This window comes from Patiria miniata, unplaced genomic scaffold, assembly GCF_015706575.1.
Source record: "Patiria miniata isolate m_02_andy unplaced genomic scaffold, ASM1570657v1 HiC_scaffold_28, whole genome shotgun sequence".
NCBI lineage: Eukaryota > Metazoa > Echinodermata > Asteroidea > Valvatida > Asterinidae > Patiria > Patiria miniata.
This window is the reverse complement of record NW_024037067.1, coordinates 5,625,728-5,647,881: the sequence shown is the minus strand read 5'-3', so window position 1 is coordinate 5,647,881 and position 22,154 is coordinate 5,625,728. Positions and strand designations below refer to the sequence as shown.

The window sequence follows — 22,154 nt, the reverse complement described above, 5'->3', positions numbered from 1 at the left end:
AATCATTTAAATCTGAACACAATTAAAATAAAATTCAATTTCAATACAAAATTATGGGAAATGTATTTCTCTCTTCCAAACCACCCCTTCACGAAATGTTTGAACCGAAATCTGTGGCGCGCTCTCTTGGGAACAATACGCGCTACGCGCAACGCTCAATGTGCACACCAGTAAATACCGCGCCATGGTATAGTACTTTGGTTGCTAATGATATAGTACTTTGGTTGCTACGGGTATAGTACTTGTGGCTGTGCACTGAAACATAGCAAAAATAGACAGTACCATGTTACTCGCTCTCGGCCAATCAAGACACAGAAACTGTGGGTGAGGTGTTATACAGTAAAGCCAAATATTACACACCATCACGTATGGGTTGTGCAGGATTCCATGATATTTATTCTTGGAATATCAACTTTCCCCGACTCCTCGTAATATAACAAAACTCCCTGACTTTTCCATGACTTTCCATGATGAGCTTTAAATTCCAGGATTTTTAAGATTTTTTTTCTTGACTGTGGGAACCCCGACTAATGGCCATATCCAAAATGCGCACCCAGACAGCGTTTGTACATGTATGGCTTCAGATCTTCCGGCATTCACGCTGCAATGACAACATGTATTTGTAGCCCAAAGGACCCACAGCCTACAAAATGTTTTCATTCCTGCGCATAATTGCTCACTGGATCGTGCACTTCATGTTACCACGGGCCATTGGCCACCAACTACGTGTCAAACATGTTTCCCCAAAGGTTGTCTGCATTCACAAAAGAGTTCTTTCACCTTTGTTGTCCTTGATGTCCACTGAGATTTGGTTGCAATCCAGTAAGGCGGCCATGATGTTGCAGTTGCTATTGAGAGCGGCATGGTGAAGAGCAGAGAATCTACAGGGAGAAGAGAAAAAAGACGAGAAATCTAACGTTAAGTTATTTTCAAATAAACCTCAAAGGAAAACTGACTAGGTGTAGAGTAACTTTTTTTTTTTTTAAATTGAGCAAAGGAATTCACTGGAGCGGGGTTTGAACCTGCGACCTCCGGATTGCCGTTCCAGTGCTCTACCAACTGAGCTATCCAGCCCTATGTGGGCAGTTCCCCACTTTGTCAATGTCTGACTGGAGTAGGGTTTGAACCTGCGACATCTGGATTGCCATTCCAGTGCTCTACCAACTGAGCTGTCCAGCCCTATGTTGGCAGTTCCCATTTTGTCAATGTCTGACTGGAGTTGGATCTGCAACCTTCGAATTGCCGTTGTGGTGCACTACCTAACTGAGCTATCCAGTCATATGTCCGTAGTTCCCCACTTTGTCAATGTCTGACTGGAGTAGGGTTTGAACCTGCGACGTCCGGATTGCCGTTCTGGTGCTCTACCAACTCAGCTATCCAGCCCTATGTTGGCGGTTCCCCAATTTTGTCAATGACTTTGTTCAAGGGGCGCTAGTCAGAAGCATAAATGGAGACCTGCCAACATAGGGCTGGATAGCTCATTTGGTAGAGCCTTGGAACTGCAATTCGGAGGTCACAGGTTCAAACCCACTCCAGTCAATATGTTCTACTTAATAAGAAAACTTTGAATTATTTTGAAGTTCACATTTATCATAAGCCATCTTTTCCCGTCATTTGGCTGAAGAAAAAAAAAATCACACAAGCTGCCTGAAAACAAAAACCGAAAGCTTACTTTCATTATGGAGCTATTCAATTTAATAGCTTCGTGCTTTCATTTTCGGGATCCAAATAACTCAAGTAAATTATAGACACAGAAAGAAAAATACCACACCAACTACGATATGAAAGCCATTATGGGGAAACGGTCCATCATTACAGTTTCATTAAAAGAGAAAACTCATTTACATTTAGCCAGCCCCCATCAATCTGACTTCAAATCTGAATTAATGGGTTTTAATAATGCATCTTAATGACAGTGTGCAGCGCTGCAATTTCCTGCATTCACTGGGCACACATATTTCTTCCCACTTTCTCCCGACCAAAGGTCAATTTCATGGGGCCGCTGAGCACACATGTCTTATAAGGCAGGCTAATTACGTCGTAAGCAAATTTTACAATACTTGTGGAGAATCCTCTGCTGATTTTTTTTTTTCCATCTTGTGCTTTTCAGCAAAAATCGATTAAGAACCAGAAACATCCAGTATCACGCCGGTTGGTGATGTGTTTCCGCTCACAGAATCAAACTTCTGTGTGCATACCGTATGTACTGAAATTTGTATCCTTGTGGAGACATTCCTTTGTTCTCGTGTACTAAAGTTTTCGAGTTTGAAAATTTAGTTTTAAAATACTCTTATTTTAACCAGAATTAATTTCCTTGGCTGAAATTTGGACTTCATATCCCTTTTCTAAAACTCTTCCATTTGCGACTGATCAACATAGCTTGGAAATTCCTACTTTTTGAGTAAAATCCATATATACAATGTATATATATCTCGTGAAAACCTTGTGGAGACGTACCAGTATTCATCTATAGAAATGTCCGTGTGGAGACGAATACAATGTTTTGTTCACCATTGTACACACGTCTCCAGAGGGTACGGTGTATCAGATCATATAAATGTGCAGTCAACAGCTGTACATTGGCCTAGTGAAAACATTTCCATGGGGGGATGTTACCAAAATGGGGTAAGATTGGAAGAAAATGAAAAATCCATGAAATAATCAGCAGAGAGTTTGAGGGTCACCGAGAGCCCTGGAGCAACATAGGGTCCATGGTATTTGTTTTTACAAATCTGCCTGAAGGCACCCCTGAAGGTCAAAAACACCTTTATGTCAAAACCTGAGATTTCAGAAGGGATTCTTTCAAAATTCTGAAATCAGGACAAATCCTGACAAAAAAGCCCTGAAATCAGGAAAAATCCTGATCAAAGAAAATGTTCAAATCAGGGAAAATCCTGACAAATCTCAACCCTGCAAAAATAATTTCCCAGAAATTTTAATTTGCCGGACAGCCATGAAACGGAGACGAAGCCGGGTATTGAAAATCGGGTTTTAGGACTGATGGTTGAAGCCACATCCGCATAGAGCCTGTCACGCACAAACAGGGCATGTGCAGAGAGTGCATTTAGTGCACTGATCAGATGCTCTGCTACGCTACTCCCCTCCCCCCCCCCATTTTTTCTTTTTTTGGTCATGTTTTTTTTTAAACACCCCCCCCCCCCCCTCCAGTCGCTGCACCACTGCATCTCTTTAATATTGGCCCAAGAGCTTAGCATATTCCCTTACTTTCACTAATGATAAATTCTTGGTACATAATAACGACACTCAGAAAAAAACTCTCTCTGAATGAAATTGAACCAAACATGGATGCTTTTTTCTTGGGTCATGAGGATAGTGAAAACCATTTATTAAAGAAAATGACATTGATTCAGCCTTCCCTGGATAATTGGAAAAAATGTCTATCCCCAAAACAAGGTCTGCATGTGATATCTAAACAGCTTTCAAGTGTCTCAGCATTGGTAGGAATTCAGTGTTTATATATTGTAGCCCTTCATTTCTTTCAACATCTTTCCGTGTGTGTTGGGCCCGCTGTTAAACGGTCGGTTTGTACCGGTATCACTGGCCAGAAAATACAGGGCCAACTTGAACGGTTGTGGAAATATTATTTTCCTTCAAGTCTTCACTCAAAAAGTTTTTTTTTTTTAACTTTCCAAACTCAGTTTCCACTTTTTTTTTACAGTGATTTCATTTCTATTTCCGATCATATGTCACTTATTTTTTGGGGGGGGGGGGGGGGAGGGGAAGTGCGTTACGTTTTTAAACAAGACTTTAAATTCCAGAGAGCAACAGTAACATGTGTACAAACATTTTCTTTGACTTAAAATGCTATGTACCGGGTAATAAGATTATTCGTGGAATGTATACGGGAATATTTCATGAATGACATCTTTGGACATTGAGCCTAACGTGCTACACGTGTGTACTATATAATGGACGTTTCTTGCCAACTGGTAAACTGTACATTGAACAGTATTCATTTAAAGATGCATTCCCTGTGCGATGTTTAAGTTTCACCTCGAAAAGTTGATCTGTATTTTTCAATTGATATTTTCAGATATTAATATTAAAGTTCTAGTCCTATTCACTTTTCAATGAGACGTTGAAGGTAAAAATCCACCGATGTTTAGTTACTGAATTGCGAGACAATAGTTCAGCTTTTGCAGGGCGGGTTCATTTGTCCACAATATGAAAGTCATTTTTCAGAGGGTTGCCGACAGTATCCAAAATCATATTTTTGTTGTTAATTTTTGTTGTTAAATCATATTTTTGTTGTGGCCTAGTGGTTAGGGTTCGTGACTCATGATCAGAGGGTCCGGGGTTCGAATCCAGCCGCTGGTCATATATTGTGTCCTTGGGCAAGGCACTTTACCCCCACTTGCCCCTCTCCACCCAGGAGTATAAATGGGTACCGGCATTAGCTGGGGAGTAACCTGCGATGGACTGGCATCCCATCCAGGGGGAGTAGAAATATTCTCAGTCGTTTCATGCTACTGAAACCGGAGATAAACGCCGGCCTGATGAGCCACGTTGGCTCGGGACAGACTTTACTTTTTCGTTAAAACAAAACATGCATACTGTACAAATTGAACATTGTGAGGAAAAAAGTTTTTTTTTTTAAAAGCATGCAGGTATACATACATCTTTCAAGCAAAGATCAACATACTGTAGATGCAACTTATGAGCATACACTTATGAACTTGTGTACATATTGTAACCAACAACAGAGCAGTTTCCAGTTTACCCAACCCCAAATCAATATCATGATATGTACACGGAACAATCCTTGGCTTCGTGTACATACATGTATGTTTGTGTACACAGTACAATTGAATAAAAATATTAACGCAAACCCTGCCCGTTGAACAGCGTAAATTGAATGAGCAGCAATGACATATGAATGTCAATCAGGCTATAGTATCATTGAATAGCTTCGTTCTCTCTGGAGACGAGTGTTGTTACAAATCAAGGGCATGGCATGCCCAGCATGAGGTACCTATTCAACTGCAGTCATGGGCATGAATTTGCGATTGTCATGCTACTGATATGTGACGGGTGACATATCTCTGGGGCGTTTTTGTATGCTAGGCCTACGTCAGCAAGGTCTAGTATGCTAGACTTTGAGGATGCATTTGCTATGGGAATGCATGTACAGAGACTGACATCCACAAACAGTGTTACCCCTGACCACCGCGCATACAAATCACCCTTTAAGAGTTCTTGAATGTATTAGTTTATGTTTCTTAACACAAATCTAATATCTAATATATGAGGCGTTCTGGCAAAATGAGACGCAACTGGGCACTGGCCGTAGTGGAGAAAAATGCACAAAAACTGAATGTGGCCGTGATTTTTTCATCTTCGATTTTCAGATTTATTAATTGTAATCTTTGATATGTATACAACACATGTTACATGTACAATGTAAGTATGAATATCGTGGAATTAAAGTGTTTTGAAGGCAATTGGAATCTTTCACTTTCACGCCTAAATACAGTCAAAACTTTAAAGGCACTTTTCTTCTTTGACATGTTGATAAAACAAATGTGAACTTTAAACAGCCATAACTTGTCAATGGGATGTCGAATTGAAGTGCAGCAAATATGGTTAGGAGAATTTCCTTTTCCTAATTCTGGCAAACCCTCATTCCGACCTCTGCCCAGTTCTGTCTCATTTTGCCAGAACGCCCTCACCCACATTGTAATTTGTACAGGTGTGTTTCATTCATTGCTATAATTACAGCTTGTGTAATGTACAAACTACAAACTACTGTACAAACTACATTTGTACTTTCAACAGAACAGCAATTGTTGCATAATGTTCCAGTGAAAAGGAACTTTCTGGGTGACAGACGTCATCAAACACAACACACCCACACTCCACCCAAACAATACACAATCACTTTCTGTACAGCATACTGTAGGTGGATATGCTGACTGGCTAACGGGCGTACACTGATTTGTCCACATCACACCTTTGCATGCCATCCATTCAACACCTCCTACTCTTTAACACACATGGCTTGTCATCACCTTCATCTCTGAGTCCTGATGGGTTCTTGGGCAGATTGACTGCGTGTGACGTGCTTGCATACTGTTCTCAGTGTGTGAATTCAAATTTTCCAATGAGTCCTGTTCATCACCTACCTACCATGGTACACGTGTCTTTTGCACACATTTTGTTTTGAAAGTTCCCCATGCTATTTTGGAGTTTCATCTTGAAAAAAAATTCCTTTTCTAATACCCGTGCGATTGCACCCCCACACCATCGCACGCCTGAAAGCTTCCAGAGAAGTGCAAATTATCTCCATATGAATCCCTCTGTATCGCACACCTCGGCATAATGATTTACAGCATAATTATGCTTCTGTGAGCTCTGGAAATGGCTTTACTGTAATCCAAGATGAATATTATAAAACAAATACCAGCTTGTTCAGTCCCAGTTTGGACCACAGAATCACATGCCTAGAGAAATCACTCGCCTAGAAAAATCACACGCCTAGAAAAATCACACGCCTGGAAAAATCACACGCCTAGAAATATCCAGGTGTGCCTTTATCCACACGCCTGTGATGGATTTCAACTTCAAGGACTGAATTTGTGAAGGACTGAATTTGCTATTTTGCTAGCAATATAAAAGATGTTCACTTTCTAATGAGACATCAACCGAAGAAAATATGGTCCATTTTTGGTTTTGAATTATTACTGTACAGTTTTGAATTATTAGTTGCCAGACAATAATTCTGTTCTTGCAGGGTAGGCTGGTTCCTGTCTCACAATCAGTATTGATTATGTATGGACTGGGAGCTACATGTAGTCTGCTCGCTAAAAGCATATCTGTTTGTGATCACAGCAAAATCCTTTTTTTTTTCAGGGTTGCAGACATCCAAAAAAGAAACAAAAAGGAGAGTTTTGGTTGGAATAAAAAAAGTTGAAAATTTGTTGAAGAGCACAGGGAACTTCAACAGTAACTCTGATGGGATTGTCCAATGTGAATTCTGAGTTGCCCATTTGTTTCTCACTGAAAGACTAACATTAAAGGGAATGTACATCATTGGCTTTTGCTGTAATTTTCAGAAATGAACAATTTGAGAGGTTAGTATAATAGATCAAATATTGTTACACTGACATTTTTGAAGTTTTGTGTTCGAAAAGGTTGGAAAAACCAAGAAAAACAAAAATGTTCAAGTAGTCTGGTTCCCTGACTCCACAAAAGATAACATGGATCAATGTATAGATGATGGAAAATTTTAAGGCAAGGGAACCAGTCTAGCTGGCCTGCACCCGTTCATGAACATGTAACCAATAGCAAACAAAATTTGGACTGAAAAATGGTAAATTTGGAGCAGTAGTTGAAAAATCGTTAGGTTTTTCCAACGCTGGTCGGCCGACCACCGTTGGAAATGTTTACAAAAATACCATTTTCTTGAAAATGACTTCACACCAGGTGCCATAATTTTACAAGATGCTTGGGACTGTCATTTACCAACATCCTAGTAAGCTATTTCGTAAAAACTTGGTAGTTTTATTTTTCCATGTTTGCAAATGTTGTATATATATTCCCTTTAACAAGTGAAAATTGAAATGAGATGTCAATACATTTGTATTACTTTGTGTTAATGCTTTTTTATAACTGAGTGTTTGCGTTACAATACTTTTGTATTACTTTGTGTCTGGGTTTAAATAATAATTTTGTGTTACTCTGTGTTTGGGTTGAATTCTTTTGTAATACTTGAAATACATTTAAATGTACAGTATGTAAATGTACATTTCACAAATGTGCCACTTTTGGCTTGGCAAGAGTACACGTACATGTACCTTGTGTATTTTAAATTTACCATTAAGCCATGAACATGCATTGCATTTTTGCCACACAGACTAAAAAATAAGGAAAGTTGTTTTCAGTACATGACTGACGAAGACCTAATTGCCTTCGAAATGTAAACAGCTTGCATTTGGAGGAGTCTGTGTGACATCATGCCCCCATTAGGCCAACTGTAACGAACGTTTCTAGTGTGAAAGGGTTTGCAAAAATCGCTGGGACCATGGGTCCTTGCTCTATGGTTCGATCCAGGTCCGCCATGGAGATTTTGTATATAGTGGAGAAGTTCCTTAAATGTACATGTGGAAGCTGCAGGCTCCCTCTCCCAATCACATGCCAGTTGTAATCACATCTCCAATGGAAACATCCCCAAGCTATTAGCCAAGATAGCCCTGCGCAAGTGCCTGGGCTTCAGCAAGGGGGATTTTCAATTTTCCCTCCAGGCGGTTTTCCCCGGCTAGGAGGGGCTTAGCTAGGAAGGGCTTACACAGCTTAGCTAGGAAAGGCTTAGGTAGCACGCGAGGAGACAGATTGGGTACTTACAGTATAGTTGCTCTGCCAATCCGGCTCCTTACGTTACGTCCGCGTACATTCTTGGATAAAGCTCCGATTCAACAGTATTTGAAAAGAGTATTAGGCCAAGTACAAAAATACACCAGTCTCTCGTGCCAACACGCTTCCTTTTTTCCACCCGCCACCTCTTTTTTTTTATCATAGTTCTGCAATAGCTTCTGTTTTTTTATCTGTTTCCAGAAAAAGAACGAAACTACGTTTGCAGGTTCAAAATCTGGTAGAAAGGGTGGTGGCTCCTTTTTGGACACAAAACTATCAGCCAAACAGTCAACAAAATGGAAGAATACTTCCGCCATCTTGGCTAATCTGCCATTTGAGAGGGGTAAAAAAGGGCTGCCTCCTTCCTTTTTTCGAAAAGCCTGGACGGGAAACTATTTTTTTTTTTACCTTGGTCTTACCACGGTCTAACCATAAAATGCACAAGAACAGGGTGGTCACTGGCAAACATGCGTAGAGACTAGCTTCAACATGTTCAGATGTAAGCTTTAGCTGAACATTTACCGTTTACTGTTTTTCTCTAAATTTTTTTATCAAACCTCCAATTTTAAATGTAGATCTGAAAATGACAAATTTTGCAAAATTGTCCTTAATGACAATGTTTAAACAAACACATTTTTGCTATACAAAAATAACAACAATAAAACTTAACGGACTGTGAAAATAAAACAAGTCAATGGGAAATATGCACATAACTGTACATGTACACTACTTTGAATAGAATTGATGGCATTCAATATGTACCGGTGCATGTATGTATCGGCATACCCGCATATTGACCGTAATAATATTATTTAACATGGCTTATTGTGTAAGGATGCATTGCCAAGTCATCCTTAAATAAAAGGCCACTGTTTCAGACTCTCAAAAATCAATCAAATACCGAACCCCCCCCCCCCCTCAAATCTCTCCAGACAAAGAAATTCAATCACAGAATCAATTCTCGCACTCTCGTGTCTCAATCCCTAGCACAGCCCATGTCCCTACCTCATGTCCGTCCCTCATAATCCTAATTAGGGCAAGCGTTACGTAACGCGGCCTCTCTAACCACCAAGACCTTTTTATTACTGTCCCTTTAATCAGATTCAATTCAACAATGCACACAATGGGTTTTAAGGAGTCTGACCAAACAGTCTCAATTGCTGCGGGACATATAGCGGTACCTGCAATTATGGTAATATGACGGGGCTTAAAGGGGCAGGCTAATCAGAGATGCCTTTGATAATTACTTTCGTGGTTGAGATTTAGTCTGGTATGAGGTTGTAACAGGAAATTCAAATAATTGGTGGTTGATTGCCAAAGTATACATTTGTTTTGGTCTGCGTGTATCAATGTAAAAAAATGACATTCCCTCTTGTGCATCTGATCAAATAAACTGATTTTAAATATGCACTCGTACCATAAAAATCTTCATATATTTCACAAATGCAATGATTTTTTTTTTTTTCATTTGCCATTGAAAAAAGCAATCGTATTCGTTGTTGTGCATGTACATGTAACTAAATAAACTCAGTCCAAATACCATAATTTTCTCATTAATTTGACTTATTAATGCAATGAAGAAAAAACAATGATTTCTTGTAAATGTCCATGTATAAGGCCAAAAAAATAAAAAATCGGTCTCTGGTCAGACCGAAGTTCCGGAATTGATGTGGCGACGCGGTTTTTTTTGGTATTTTTTTTCAAGCTTGAATTGTACAGACAAGGTGGGTACTATTTTGCTTTTTGTGTCATCATTATACATTGGTGTCCTCCATAATTTGCCTTGGTGCCCTTTATCATTTGCCTTGGTGCAATTTCCCCATTCCTTGGTGCTCCTTGGTACAAAAATTTGAGGTGCGGCAATAGAGGGCGCTGTTGACGCACATTACCAGAGACTGAAGTATTTTTTTGGCCTAAGTACAAGTGTACAAATGTAAATACGTGTACATTTACAACCATGCTTTTAAAAATACAGTACAATATGTACTGTATGGTTGGATCTCTGAATGCTACAGCAGAAACTCAAAGTTCCTCAAAAAATCACTTTCCCATTATTCCCTTTTTTTTTTCTTTACCATTAAAGGAAACGATTTGCCTTTAAATGCAACTGTAACAAAAAAAGATGAAGAAAAAAACCATGAATACAGGTCTCTCCTTGTTATATTTCAGTTATATAATGCCCCGTTATATTTGAGTTTCCTACTGGTACCTGCAATCCCTTGTTGACATTAGACATTTACACATGAATAGCACCGCGCTGCCAGGAATGCGGAGTACCGGGGAACAGAATAGGATCCAAGGGAACAGAATAGGAACCAGGGGCACGCACCCCCCTAGTACACTCCAAACTTACTGAGTCCCCAGCAGACAAAGCTCAATTGTATACAGAAACTTCTGAAGGGGTTGTACCCCTATGGTTACCACTGGAAGCAAAGAAGGTCAATCCTTTCTGTGGCGGTTCCCACACTCCCAGGAGCTGACAATTTTCACCTATTCCCAATTACAATTGGGAACAGCTTTCGTTTTCGTTCTGATTTTTGTTGCTTTTCCCCCCTACTTTTGTTCCCAATTTCAATTGGGAACAGTTTTTGTTTTTGTTCAGATTTTTTTTTTTTTTTTTTTTTTTTTTTTTCCACTTTTATCCATTTCGTAGGTTTTGTGAACGTATTCATTCTACAAGCCGCTTTGGGAATTTTAATCAACTTTATAGTTAGCAAATTTGTTATAAAACATCAATTGGGAATTGTAATCAACTTTATAGTTAGCATTTTTGTTATAAAACATCAATTGGGAACAGGCTAAATTGTTAAAATATTGTACTTTTTCCTTTTTTTTTCTTTTTCCACCATTGTCCATAGGTTTGGAAAATGTTTTCATTCCACAAGCCACTTTGGGAACATTCATTAATCTGATCAGCTTTATGGTAAGCATATTACCGGTAGCAACATTTTTTTCACTTGTTAATAACTGGGAGAGATCAGAAAAGAAATTAAAAAAAAAAAATGTGGAGAATTTGGGTGTTTGTTTTTTGGAATGCAAGAATTTCCTTTAATTGAAAATCTGACATTTGGTGGAAACTAAGAACAAAATCTGATGTAAATTTTTTTTCAATCTTGTTTTGCAAATTGTTTGATGTCATTTTTTTTTGTGGAAAAATTTGGTTATTTAGATTTTTTTGATCATCAAGTTACAATACATGTATCCAACAGATTGGCTCTTCTTTCTAAAATATTCCCAAAATTGTATAAATGTTGACTGTAAAGTATGAAATTGAAAATTAAATGTTCGATCTTAATTTGCAACGCCTGGGTACATTGTACAATGGAATCAAAGGTTAATCAATATTTCAAATGAATGTTAAGCATGTTGTGTCACATTGTCTGCACTTTGTTCTGCCGACGGTCAGACTGCCGTGACAATGCACTACGCACAATTAGGCTCAGGAATTGATGTTGCGACAACAGTCTGGAGGCACGAGGCGTCCGTGTGGCCGGCCAGATCAAAAGTCTGCCTAGTCGCCTTTAATTGCGGACTATTTATCAAATCAATTCGGACCGCGAGAAACGTGGGGGGGGGGGGGAGGAGGCTGCGAACTCACACAAACAACTCCAAATGGTTCGGATGATGGAAAGACTAATATATCATATGCGACACGAGCGCGGACACAAGGACTTGGCTGAAAGCTGAATAAATTGACACAGTCGTATTCGATCTCGGTCTAATATTAAAACCTCCGAGGCCGTCTACAAGAAAACGCACGCACAAGACGCGGTAAGATTGTGCAAGCCCCAACTCTACGCACGTTAAATGTAAATGGAACGTGATAGATACAAATGTGTGGTAATATACATTTTGGCAGACAACCAAACATCACAGGGTAATAACATTAGCGTTTGGGATTGAGAGAAATACAATTGGATCCCTTTTTTTCCCTATCAATGTGACATGCGATGATTCTAATTCAGTGTACGCACAGTGCACATGTCTTGAAGTAGATTTGAGGTGTTGAGATCAGCTTTCGCACTGGGTGGCTAAGTTTTTTGACAAAATATATTTTATAGGCCTACATGTACAAATTTGATTTTTGAAAAGTGGTCAAGTGTTCCAGATCCCAGATTTCAAAAATATCATCTGAACGGTGCCTTCTTCACAAAATGAGTTAAAACTGTTGGATCGTCTTTCATCACTGCCCCAATTTTCAGTCCAAACCCTCAAAAAATGCCTGGGTTTTAATCTCTATGGCATGTATGGTGCTATCCAAACACAGCCTTTCCCGCGCACTCACGATTCAAGTAGATCTGAACCTAAACGTGACTCGACCAAACAAGTACATATTTCTCCAATACAAGCCAATCTCTACAAAAAAATAAGTTCAAATATAGGCTTCCAACAATTATTAGGTTTTTGATTAATTGATCCATTGTGGAGGTTATTCGGCAAACTTTTGAGGTCCATTAATTGAAAACAACTTGTGTGGAAATGAAGTCAAAAAAATGTAAAGTGCACAACATTTTCAAAGGCTTTTCACAGGTATTGGAGACGAACAGAAAGGCCAGTGTAATTGTTGAATTAACGTACATTTGTAAAAATCAATGTTCTGAAAAGGTAGGGAACCTTTATAAAATTATTGGTTATTAAGCCCTTATCTTGTCAGCATCATTTTCATCAACCAATAGCAATTAGCAAACAAAAGAACAATATATGGATTAATGAATCAAGACTGAAACCGTAAAGGAAACAATTGATCCAAAACTTGTAGGCCTGGCGGTAATACCGAAAGAACAATTTCCATTTTGAAAACTGAATGAAACTGAACAAAAAAAAAACTGCTTCTGCCAACTGGAGAAAACCACTGGAAATATTTCCCAATGGTACAAGTTATAAATTTGATCAAGGCCTTTGCCGAGTTCCTTCCCAACAACAGAAACATCTTTTTTTCGCTACTGCTTCTGAAAATTGACAAGGCATTCTTGACAACAAGTATTCCAAACTGTCTCTTAAAAAAAATTTTTTTTAAATGAAGTAAGGAAAGAAATTACGTTATTTCCCCTGACGTACTCCAACCACTTGAGACGCTTTAATGGAAGATGCCAGGCCAGTCCATACATTGTTGCAATATTGTGGGTATCGTGTTTGCGTTGCCGGGTTCAATTCACTATTCAAGAATTTTGAGTGGTCGGAGTGGTCCATATTGATCAAGTCATCACTGCACTTGTATCGCAGACCGGGGGTATAGTTTACTATACCATGGTATAGTAAATTTACTCTCGCAAATCCAGGACATCAACTTCGTACACGTAAATTTAACCCTGAAGAAATTATGTGTGCTAATCTGATGTACATGTACAGTACATGTATGTCTTTCAACAATGTAACATACAAAACATGTAGTACCAGTACATAGGTTGCGTGTACATACATGTACATGTACATGTATGCGTATAAGTAGAAAAAAATATGTATGTGTGTGTACAAAACATACCGTATGTACACCTACATGTACATTTTTACCATACGTAGTGCACATGGCAGGTTCTTCAAAACATGAGCTATTTGTTCTCATGAATTTTGGGGGTTTGTACAAATTATTACCGCTGTATTTTTCAAAAGATTCATACAGGTGACAAATGAATAGTATTGACAAATTCTAAAAGCCATAATTACGAAATTAAATTGCGCGTCTCATGTGGATCGGGTCCTGAAGTGGAAAGTTGCGAACGTCACATCGATTACGTCAAATAACAACTAAAAATCAGCGAGTACCCAAGACAGGTGTAAATGTAAATGTAAGTATACATAAATAAACTTTATATGCATCACTTCTTGTACAACAGGTGCAATCCATAAAAATATTAATACATAGGCCTACATGTACCGTACATACTGTATGTACAAAACTGTACAGTATCCCATGATACATGTACACATGTACATGTGCAAGCATGAAGAAGATCGAAGCACTTCATGTGATTTTAATATCCCTTTATGTCTTAAAAATTTATTTTGACACGATGACATGTTCCCAGTCATTTACCGGTATTAGATATGCTAAGGTTTTTTCAACTGGACAAATTTTCCAAACTCTGACCTCTCGGAATTCCAGAATTCCAAAGTACGTGTGCTAAGGCATCCTGTGCAGTGCCACAAAATTCAACTGAAAGGCTCATTTTAATCCTCATTGCACTCCAGTTAATTTTGTTTCTGTTTTAAAGGCATAAACATGTAGGATCATTTGCATTTATCCCAAAAGTACAAGTCAAAAGGCTTACTTGGATTAAACATCGTACTGGTACTAAACACCCCGTGAAATGTTTCCATCTGATTTACTGTCATTTTAGTAGAAACCAATAAAGGTGATTTCCTATAATCAATGAATTGACTGATTTTTTTTCGTGATCAAAAGGTTGGGCATGTTTTTCCACTCCTCGAAAAGTGTAAAATCCACCGAGCTGAAACTTAAGCAGGTCAGGTTTTGAACATTCTTCTTTGGACGTCGAGAGGTGTTATTATTGGAAACGAACAAAATGCATGAAAAGCAAATGATCCTAGACATATGTGCCTTTAAAATTTAGCTGTGAAAATACATCAAGATACTTCACAACTTTTTAATTATACCGGTGCATGTATTGCATTTGCGTACATGTACTCTAAATTTTGTTCCCAAAATAAACATACACAAATGACGTTTCTCACATTTCATGAAGGTGACACTCGCACATGATTTTTTTTCCGTCACTACTGTAAAAGTCATTTCACTTCCAGCCAACCCTGTTGAAGTCATGGATGATTAACCAAAGCACACATCTCTCAATCCATCATTCGTGCTCGCACGTGCGGCTTACCCGCTGTGTGTGTGCGATTCACGACACGTGTCGGGGGGGGGGGGGGGGGGGAGTGGGAGAATATCATCGTGATCGGTTACGGATATCAGCCCCCGTGTGTACACACACATCTCCGCGTAGTTGTTGAGACTCGCAGGGTACCGCTTTCCCAATTGGCATTCCGATCAAAGTCATCTCTTAACCAATTCATATATCATGTGAATTTAATCACGGTGCAGTGTGGTACATTCAGGAAGGCATCCTCACCATCTGTCACTGTGTTTTGACGGTGCAGCGAAGGAGAAAAACATATGTGGTCTAAACATCTTCACACGTTTTAGGCGTACGTACATCTGGCTAATCAATACGAGAGCACATTCGGACCCGAGACACATGTAACATGAGTTACCGTGGAGTTAACCACGTGGCTATTTGTAACAAATAATATGATCAACCTCATGCATATTGAAGTTTTCTAGGTCTAGTCCAATTATAATTTACAATCACGTAATTGTCATGGGTGTGCAAAAGCGTCGGTTTAGCTACGCACGACTGGAAGATGGATTAGGTGATGCAATGGAAGATTTATGTTTTGGAGCGAAGAAATTGATGCGTTCTTTTTTCTAACTGATGTATAATTCTGGGTCACATAGCGTGACGAGTGAATCATTGTCATGCATGGCTTCTTGCAAGATGAAAAAAAAAAGTTGACTACACGATGAGAGGTACATGTATGACTAAGATACCGGTAGAATTGCTATGCTACATGAGCATAATGTACATTCAATGATCACTGAACCAAAGCAACATGAAACCACAAAAACATCAAGTTCACGGACTTTGGTTCTCATTTGAGGGCCAAAAAGTAGTTCTACAAATAGCGCATTTTCTTCTGGATCGGTCAAGTCATCAGGGCCCAATTTCACGGCGCTGCTTCACAGTTTAACCCTAACTCCCTAGGCCTTTTTGCTAGGATGTAGCCTCAATCCTGCAAAATCCTCCAATTGGCCTCATGGAAAAATAGCATATAGCCTCAATCCTGCAAATTCCTCCAATTGGCCACATGGAAAAATAGCATATAGCCTCAATCCTGCAAATTCCTCCATTATTTCTTGAATATGGTCCATGGAGGGGTGACCACTGCCTGAATCCTGCAAAATCCTCCGGCTATGACTGTCAATAGGCTGAGGCAGAGGCAGTGACATCCTGGAGCAGTGCGGAGGATTTCAAGTATAATCAAGGACTAAATTTATGTATGGCTGAGCATAAACAACACAAGGTCCGGCCCAAGACCTTGACACAGTGCGTACTCCGAAATCCGCAACGCACTTTTGCCATGTAACCTCAATCCTGCAAAATCGTCCAATTTGCAAAAAGGGTTTTGGAGGATTCAGGGCGGTTAGGGTTAAGCAGAAAAGTTGTGCATAGCATAGCAGACAAATTTGCTGACCTTAATTTTAAGCACTACCGGTATTTCACGGTGTGGATGTGCTAACGGTCACGCGTGCATGGAGATTTCTATTGTTACGTCACTAAGTTGAGCAAATTTTTTCCTCTTTAATAAACGGAATGTACAACATTTGCTTTTGCTGCAATTTTCAGAAATAAATGGATTTGGAGGATTAGTATGTTATAGCAAATATTGTTAAACTGACTTGTTTCACGTTTTGGGCTTGTAGATGCTGAAAAAAACAAGAAACCTATCATGTTCTTGTAGTCTGGTTCCCTGACCCCACTTAAGGTTAACGGAGAAATGTAAAGACTTTGGGGAATTGTAAGGTCAAAGAATCACTCTAGCAGGCTTGTACCCCTTACACACCTTCACAGGTGTGTAATCAATTGCAAAGAAGTGCGGAATAACTAAGTGAAAAGTAAGGAGCAGTTTTGGAAAAAAGCCAGGTTTTTTTCCAACGCGACCAGCGTTGGAAAAATACAGTTTTTCTTGAAAATGTCAGCACATCAGGAGCCTAAATTTTACAGGATGCTTTAAACTGTCAATCCCTAACAATTCAGTAAGGTATTTCGTGATTATTGGATTGTTTCGTTTTTTTGATGTTTGCAAATGTTGTATCTTCCCTTTAAGTAAGCGTGCTTTTTGCTGTGCTTATGCTCAAGATCTTCATGAAATACACAATGTAGATGGAGGCTCTGTTAGCAGAAAACTGTGTGTGCTTAGCAATGCCATGATATTAGGCCCTGAACTCTTCTGACCATACCTGTAATTTTTTTTTTTTTTTTTTACTAAACAAAAATTTGTTTAGATTTTGTTTAACCCATTGTTGGAGGCTGCAAAATTCTCACTTTGACAAGTTCTTTACCATTGCATAATGTAAATTTCAGCAAGGTCCTATCAGAAAGAATAAATGTATTTTAACTGATCCAAATGTACCGGTACAGGCTTGTTTGCAAGAAACATGGCTCCAGACAGATTGTCCAATATTGTCATTTGATACGGATAGCAAGCGAGACATTCCATGATTTCAATTACCATTGCGCACTTTGCCATTGTGACGCAGCATTCTACGAGACATCGACCAAAAAAAAATTAGACAATGTCGGCTTTTGAACTTTGGAATTGAGACCATTAAAATAATTGGATTTCTATTCAGTTTCAAGACAGTCCGGCGCGGGTGAATAACGCAACAGGCATTCAAAATGGTTTGGTTTGTTTACATGCGTTCTCTTTAGGACACAATTCTGCAGCAACAAACAAAAGAAACAAACATTTTCCCAGGAATTTTTGTAAACAGGGGAACTGTTTACTCATTCTTTTCCACATTTTTTTGACCACTGGAATTTATTTCACAATAAGAGCTGAGAATGAGTTTTTTGGGCAGCATGTTTTCAGGACTTAAAAAATGTACTCAAAATATCCCGAACCAAAGAGGAATGTATAGGACTGATATAATGTGGAAATGAGATTGTTAGTAATTGTGCTCCGGAAACTTGACAATACATGTACATGTATGAAAGAATTTTTTTGGAATTATTGGGGAAACATTTTGGGGGTTGGCAATTGGGGTAAGGGGTTGAGGGAGTTGTGAGAGATTTCAAAATCCACATATCAAATTTAAAAAAATCCTGACTCTAATCTTGCCACTAGTTTCGGCAGTGACGCACTGCGGTCCAATATGGTTACGGTGTTCCACTTGTGTGCAGTGGGACGTGGGTTTCAAACCTTGACGGGGAACACGGTGCTTGTGTTCATGGGCAAGACACTTTACTACAACTTGCCTCTCGCCACCCAGGAGTACAAATGGGTACCTGTGAATTGGGGGTAGAGACAAGAATGTCCTGTTCTTGAACTGCTGCAAAAACTGGTCTCATAGCCTGATGAACAGGGGTAATAATAAGCCAGTTCGGTATTTCAATGACCCGAGGTCATTTGGGATAACATCGCTGACGTGATGTTACGCGATGTTACGCGCACGCCCATTCTGCTGTTCATTTACACGCAAGCGTCGTGCGCCCGCGTTCATCTGCCCTTGAAACGTTTGATTATCCTGAGTGACCCATATCACAGTGCACAGTTGAAATACCGAACTAGCTAATTGTGAAGCGCTTTGAGACCTTTGGTAGAAAGCGCTATAACTTCCAAAGCACCGCATTATTATTATGTAAAGATCTTGAGCACCATCTCTGACTGCACTTTCTAATCTCGCACTCGGCCAACGAACTATAAAGTCCCTCGTTTTCCCTCCCATTGGCTCTGAAACCACGCTTGATCTCTCCATGATGTACGCTCGGCTGCTTGCCTGAGTTCAGCTCATCCAGTCCATATTCTCTCTGTGTTTGCTTGATGTCCTATCAAACCACACTGACATTCTCATAGGCTTCACTTCTCCTATGGACTTATAAAACCCTTTCCCGTTCTTTTTGGCAGCCCCCTTTTTTTTTAAGGGGGGAAGAGAGGGAAGAGAGGAGGTAGTAGGGTTGAGTCGGGGGAGGGGACTTTTTGAACTTGAGCTAGACTATCACAAAAGTCTTGGCATCTACAAATGCAAATGAACATTACAAACTCTTTTAGATACCCGGTACGTCCATCTCCCACTACTCAGCGATAAGAACACCCTTCTCTGGCAATTCCAACAAGGCCAGCCCAGCAGTCAAAATAAATCAGGTGACTGTTCTTAACAGTTGAGTGCTCCCTGCCTTCATAAAGCAGGATTGACTGGCTGTGATTGTTGTGAAACATGATACATTGTAGCTGTGCTTTGACTGTACAGGAGATTGACAAGCCAGCTGTGCCTACCGGTCACCTGCTTTTGTCTGTTGATGGAATTTGACTGTGACAGTGCCTACAAGAAATATGATCTGACTGTTGGTGACTAGCCTGTGTAAAGGCATGGCAGGGGAACAGGTGTGATTTTTTGACTGTCTGTGACTGATCAAACAAACAGAGGGTTAATGCACACCAAACATGTCTTGAACGTATGTGTGCATGTACATTGTATGACAACAAGTTAATGTGCATGTTGTACCCAAAAGTTGTGTACATGTATGGGTACATGATTTACAGAAGATATCCAAAATTCTAGAAAGGTCACCACCCATACAATCTGTGCTGTCCCCTAGAAGCATCAAGTACATGTACCTCCCCCACCCACAAGCATTGCCCATTTCGCCAAAACCCCAAAATGCCTCAGTCTCAAAACCCTTAAAATCCCAAATTCATCCTCTGGGACACCGGCAGCCAGACTAATCAAATGCTCCGAGCACTGCCAAACTCTGTACTGTGCAAGCACGGGAGAGAACTCCCAAAAGCATTATCTACGTGTACGATCAATGACGCCAAGATCCATCTTCCCAAGAAAAAAAAAATCCCCCAGTAAATGAGCCGGAAACCAGTCCTGCTTTTTTCTTTTTTAACTCCCCCGAGGTACGTCGTATACACTGTTGTAATTTCCGAAGACCGATGGTTAAATCCCGCGTGAAATGAGCACTTTATTTATGAGGGGTGAGATGTGAATTTTTTTCCCCTCTTTTCTTAAGAAGACGAGAGGAGACGAAGTCAATTATCTCCGGAGCAGGAGGCATTCATCTGACGCTCAATTGTGCATGCATGGTTTGGCAAAGCACCTATCTCACGGTGTTGCTCATGCAAAGATTTGTGAAGCAGAAGAGACATTTATTTTAATTTAAAAACAGTTTATAACTTAGCCAATTTTGAAAAAAAAAATTTCCAATTCTGTTTTTATCAAGAATATTATAATCGTTTATCTTGAATATTTTAAAGTGTGCTCTATAGATGGAGATGAAATAGAAATTTTGCAGGGCCACAGGGCAGGCAAACGCTGTGACAGCAAGTGCTGAAGTCACAACTGCAGAAAGATGATCTTGCAAGAATGCAGCAGACGATCTTTCAATCATCCACTTCACGTTCACGACTTTGCATCGAGTGTAAGAAACTGCCACAAAAAACTTGTGATAACTGCAGCACTGATGGAGCTTAGACTAATAATAACACTTGAACACCACTCAAAATCCAAAGAGGAATGTTCAACACCTAACCTGTTGAAGTTTCAGCTCAGTGAATATTTTGCTTTTTGAGAAAATCGTGAAAAAGCATGCACAACCTTTTGATCACGAAATCACAATTTCGTTTATCACTCTTTATTTCCAAAAATCAACCAACTGACTGATTGTTGGAAAACACCTACCGGTACTGGTACGTTTCTTGATTTTAAATGACAGCAAGCCAGACGGAATAATTTCAGGGGGTGTTTAGCACCAGTATGATCTCTAATTAACCAAGTAAGCTTTTTGAAAATAATTTGGCACACATGTACATGTACATGCAGGTTACTTTTGGGATAACTGCAAAGGATCCTACGCCATGCCTGTAATCAAACAGATCTACCGGTATGTGTTTGTAAAAAGTATATTCGGGCCGTTCTGCAATGCTTCAGTTCACTGGTTTTGCTGAATGGAAAGCCATATGACTTTGACAAGGTTAGTCACCCATCACCCATCAACTGACAGTCCATATCCTAATAAGGTTAAACCATACAATTCGGTTTGCCGCATGATTTTGCAGTGGAGCGCTCAAACGTAAAATTAAATCTCAGATTTCTCAAAACAACAATGAAAAAGTGTACAGTAATGAAATGGTATATTAAGTTAAAGAGAATTTTCAAAAACGGATGGATTTGGGGGGGGTAGTATTTCATAGCAAATATTGTTAAACTGACTTGTTTGAAGTTTTGGGCTTGTAGATGCTGAGAAAAAAAATGAAAAACAACCATGTTCCTGTTGTCTGGTTCCCTGATGCCACTTCATTTGAAATGGAGCAATTTATAGAAGTCGGGGAATTGTAAGGTCAGGGAACCAGTCTAGAAGGCTTGTACCCGTCTATGTGTATTCAATTGCAAAGAAAATTGCTAAAATTGCTAAATATGGTAAATTGGGGGCAGTATTTGAAAAACAACCCAGATTTTTTCCAACAAGCATTGGAAATTGATACAAAAATACCACTTTTCTTGAAAATGACAGCACACTATAGGTGCCATGATTTTACAGGATGCTTTAGACTGTCATTTACTAACAGTCCAGTATCAGTAAGGTATTTCATAGTAGTTTTGTTTTTTGATGTTTGCATATGTTGTATTCCCTTCAAGAAATAAGGAACATCTACATGGATACACACTCACAGATTCACCTTTTCAGTATCCACGTAACCTTTTGAAAAGCTAGGTTGTTCCGTAATTTGTTTACCCACTGAACTTTGCCAGTCAGCCTATGGGCATGTTTTCTCAGCGGGATGTATATTTTCGGTGGCAGTCAATTTACAGCAGCGCACCTTTGAACTTGGAAGAAGGGTCTTCACATCTAGTGCACCGGAAAGCGCTAACAAATCTTAAGCGAGAAGTAAAATATAGTCTGTCACGGCCCATCAGGCCAGCGTTTATCTCCGGTTTCCTTGGCACGAAATGACTGAGAATGTTTCTATTCCCCCCTGGATGG

The 22,154-nt window shown here is 39.5% G+C and overlaps 1 protein-coding gene across 2 annotated transcripts in view; it reads right to left on the bottom strand.

Moving 5' to 3' along the window:
• LOC119734866 (caskin-2-like) overlaps positions 1-22,154 on the bottom strand; it is a 73,234-nt gene that overhangs the window by 33,348 nt on the left and 17,732 nt on the right. For both annotated transcript variants that reach the window (XM_038208466.1, XM_038208467.1), the window contains one exon: positions 781-881. In XM_038208466.1, coding sequence (XP_038064394.1) covers positions 781-881 — 101 coding nt within the window. The remainder of the gene's footprint in view (positions 1-780; positions 882-22,154) is intronic.